Here is a 4,211-nt window from a genome sequence, read left to right as displayed (position 1 = left end):
AGTACTGATTATGTAATTTTGAAATTCTAAGTATCTTCATTATTATCGTAATTTTTTAAAAATTAATCATATTATATCATAATTGCCCTACCTAACGTGATTTGACTTTTATTTTTTAATGTTTTTTATCCATCGCTATCGAACGACGTCGTAAAAGCACAAGACTTTACAATTTAGTAATTTGCATTACAAAATGCGTCTATAATCAAATCTCCCTAGGAGTCAGTCTAGTCTTCACTCGAGTCCACACCAATAACAAGTATAACTAATCCTCTCTCTCTCTCTCTCTCTTTCTCATTCTCTCTCTAGCCTGACTGACTCTAGAGAGAGACAAAGAAGAAACAAAAAAAGACTTGTTCTATCCCCCAACACAAACAGAAAAAGTAAAAGTAAAAAAGAAAAAAATAATAATAAAGAAACCAGTTGTATTAGCCGAAACCTAAAGCGTGCACTAGAAGCACCAGACGCAGGAGCAGCAGCTAAGAAAGAAGAAGAAGAAGAAGAAGAAGAAGGGGGAGGGGCATTGCGGTAATTACGCAAGAGGTCCATCGATGTTGTTGTTCATCTTCAACGGTCTCACCAGAATCCAAGTCGGCGGCGGTGGCGGATTCTGGTCAGCAGTTTCACCGCCGCCGAACGCAATCGTTGCCGTCACGGCTCTCGCTGGAGTCGCCTTGTTGGCCGCTGTTTTCTACACCAACGCTAGGTAAATTTGTTTCCGTGAAACCCTAGTCCAGTAGTAGTAGCAAGAAGTAGAAGATAGATAAATAGTTAAGAAGGAAAAAAAAAGGGAAAAAAAAAGGTTTAGTAGATGAAAGCTTTAAAAAGAAGTCACACTTCGTCGTCGTCTTCAAATAATAACAACTCGTCATCGTCGTCATCACCGTCGTCGTCGTCTTCATCTTCGTGGGTTCACTTGCGTTCGGTTCTATTCGTTGTTACCTCTTCCTCACCAGCTTCTTGTTCTTCCTCTGATCGGTGAGTCCCCCACAAATCACTCTCTTTGTTTTTTTTTTCTTTTTAACATTAATTTTTTGTTTAATCACTCATTGTCTTGTCCTCCATCGTTTCTTGTGAGTTTATGTTTAAAATTTTTTTCTCATTATTAGTTATTCTTAGTGCTTATCGAGTTTGATCCAGATCTTGATCTCGGGCTTATATTCCCTTCCCTTTCTCTTTTGGGATCGGCGTGTTCGTGTTTCTGGATCTGTTTTAATCGCGTGGTAGTGATGATTTCACTGATCTCACTATGATAGAGATCGTGTCAATAACTCGTTTGTAGTTGTTCTCATTTTTAATGTATTCAAAGCCATTAACCAGATTACTCTAGTATTGTTGGCCAAGGAATAGTGCTTAATCTTAGACATTGACTCAGTCTGGTGGTCTTTTCAGCTATTGTGGTTTTCTTATATTGAAGCTTTAAATCTAGAATCCTTGAGGATTAGTGTTGAGTGAGACTTAGTTGAGCTCCATTTTATCTATTGCAGAAGGCTCTGAATCATGAGTGGTTTCTTACTCTAGGACTCTAACTTTGTCTTCCTGTCATTTCAGGACTGGTCGACTGAAGTCACCATGGTCTCGCAGAAAAAGAAAACTGCCGCTTTCTCCTCAGCAATGGAGAAGTTTGTTTACATCGGATGGGAAATTCCGTGATGGTGGGGTTAAGTTCTTGAAGAAAGTTCGCAGTAGAGTGAGTCGTCATTTCCGTCAACCTATTGTATTAATTTCTCAGGTTTTGGGTTTACTACCATTGGGATATCTAAACAAACCTTCTATCTATATTGTGATGTAGGGTGTGGATCCAAGTATTAGGGTAGAGGTCTGGCCGTTCCTCCTTGGAGTGTAAGTATCTGGCTGATTTTTTATATTTTTGATCCTTTTACCACTTGAGTGATTTGTTCATTTGCGCAGCTGGTCGAGCAGATTTGAGTAAATCCCTCGCAAAAGAATATAGGGAGATAATTAAGAATAAATTGAAATAGAAAGCATGTCATTCGATTCTTGAATCCTATATGACGACTAATTGTCTCTCTTCCTTTCAACAGATATGACTTGAACAGCACCAAAGAGGAAAGAGAGATTATAAGAACTCAAAAAAGGTAATTTGGGCAAGTTCATCTCAAAATTTTGAGTGTAGTGCATTCCGCCAGACTGCTCTTTAGATTGTTATAATAATTTTGACCTTTTGAAAATGAGTTCTGATTATGTGCTTCCTTCATTCATACTTAATGGGTCATTTTCTGTTAATCTGTGGATGCAGAAAGGAATATGAGAAGCTCCGCAGAGAGTGCCGACGCCTACTTAAACGCGGCAATGGTAGTTTAAAGTTGAAAGAAATTAGTGAGACAGGGTACAGTGGGGACAGTGGAAGTGTCCTTCAAGATACAGATACTTCGAGTTCTGAAGATGTGGTTAGTGCCAGGGAGTCTCTCTCTAGTGAGGAAAGGAGTCAAGATGCTGAGTACTCAGATGATCCCTCAAGTATATTATTGGATGGAAACGCTAGTTCAAGACGAACCACGAATGCTGATTCCTCTGCTTTAAATTCTGAGTCATCTGACTCAGACTCCTCTGAAGATCCTGAAGTGATTCATGCTTTTTCCTGTTCAGAAGATGGGGAAGAGAACAATCCTGATGAGGCTCCAAACGAGAATATTCCTCTCACAAACACAGAAGTCAGGGACAAACTACGCGCAACCGAAGATTTTGCGACGTGGCAACGGATCATTCGCCTTGATGCTGTGCGTGCAAATTCTGAATGGATAACTTATTGTCCATCTCAGGCCACGGTATCAGAAGTTAGGGCGTGCCGTTCAGCTGAGGCTGTTGGCTTGAAGGATTATGATCACCTGGAACCATGTAGAATATTCCATGCTGCACGACTGGTTGCCATTCTCGAAGCTTATGCACTTTATGACCCTGAAATTGGCTACTGTCAGGGGATGAGTGATTTACTTTCTCCAATAACTGCTGTGATTACAGAGGATCATGAGGCTTTTTGGTGTTTTGTGGGTTTCATGAAGAAGGCTCGGCATAACTTTAGGCTTGATGAGGTGGGGATCCGAAGACAACTGAGCATTGTTTCCAAGATAATAAAAGTCAAGGACTCTCACCTTTACAGGCACCTAGAGAAGCTCCAGGCTGAAGATTGCTTTTTTGTTTATAGAATGGTGGTGGTTCTGTTTCGGAGGGAGTTGTCTTTTGAGCAAACACTATGCCTTTGGGAGGTAATGTGGGCAGATCAGGCGGCCATCAGGGCCGGGATAGGAAAATCTGCATGGAGCAGAATAAGACAACGAGCTCCACCAACAGATGATTTGTTGCTCTATGCAATTGCAGCCTCAGTGTTGAAGAGGAGGAAATTAATCATAGAGAAGTATAGCAGCATGGATGAGATTTTGAGGGAGTGTAATAGCATGGCTGGGCAGCTTGATGTATGGAAGCTCTTGGATGATGCCCATGATTTGGTGGTCACCCTGCACGACAAGATAGAGAGATCGCTATGACGACCATATTGCAAGTGTCTAGTTCACTAATTTATTTGCTTCTGTTTTTTACTGGATCTTGTTATTTCACATCTCTTTTTGCATTGCTTGAAAAGAGCGATGTAAAGACCATCGGTACCTGACATATGCTGCTGCAACACTTTCAAGGCTATGGTCTGCAGTGGCATTGCTTCAAATATTAGTTATTTAAATTTATCTTACTCTCCCACTTTCTGGCATGCCAGAGTAATTGGACACATTGATCTTTACCATGCAATGAGTCGATGATGCTACCAATTGTTGTATCATATTGGCGAGGAATATTGTTGATAGCTTAGAGAGATGATTTCAAATTTCCAATGTTATTTGCTTTTGATGAGCAGTGTTGTAAGCTTATTGTACTTGTTTTGCTCTATACTTATTCTTCCACATTTTAAAGTGTGACCTACCCAGAAAATTCAGTTGTAAGAACTAAACATCTGCCCATACTGAAATATTTTGCACCACCTCACTATTGGTCACAACTTTTTATTTATTTTTAATCGTTTTGAGTAGACTTTGACTTCGACATATGTGATGGTGACCTATGGTATGAACTATGAACTTTGATTTCAAGGGTGTCTTTAGGTTCAGAGCTCGGCTGTCTTTGGCTGCCACTTGGTCCAGCAATCCGTTAGAAAAATAAATAAATAATATATTAATTAAAAAAATTTTAAAAAATAATAT

The 4,211-nt window shown here is 39.8% G+C and overlaps 1 protein-coding gene across 3 annotated transcripts; it reads left to right on the top strand.

Moving 5' to 3' along the window:
- Positions 1-232: 232 nt before the first annotated feature.
- On the top strand, positions 233-3,740 carry LOC18048967 (GTPase-activating protein gyp7). 3 transcript variants are annotated; one of them, XM_006441135.2, is made up of 5 exons: positions 233-706; positions 1,552-1,690; positions 1,793-1,842; positions 2,046-2,099; positions 2,261-3,740. In XM_006441135.2, the coding sequence occupies exons 1-5, from the start codon at positions 552-554 to the stop codon at positions 3,504-3,506; spliced, it is 1,644 nt and encodes a 547-aa protein (XP_006441198.1). In that variant the 5' UTR covers positions 233-551; the 3' UTR covers positions 3,507-3,740. The 3 variants fall into 3 exon arrangements, with proteins under 3 accessions (XP_006441198.1, XP_006441199.1, XP_024044249.1); XM_006441136.2 differs by having other exon boundaries at positions 233-978; XM_024188481.1 differs by lacking the exons at positions 1,552-1,690; positions 1,793-1,842 and having other exon boundaries at positions 614-978.
- Positions 3,741-4,211: the final 471 nt, after the last annotated feature.

This window comes from Citrus clementina, unplaced genomic scaffold (genome assembly GCF_000493195.1).
Source record: "Citrus clementina cultivar Clemenules unplaced genomic scaffold, Citrus_clementina_v1.0 scaffold_3, whole genome shotgun sequence".
NCBI classification, from domain to species: Eukaryota; Viridiplantae; Streptophyta; class Magnoliopsida; order Sapindales; family Rutaceae; genus Citrus; species Citrus x clementina.
Note: the sequence above shows the minus strand (reverse complement) of the source record. Positions and strands in the feature narration are given on the sequence as shown.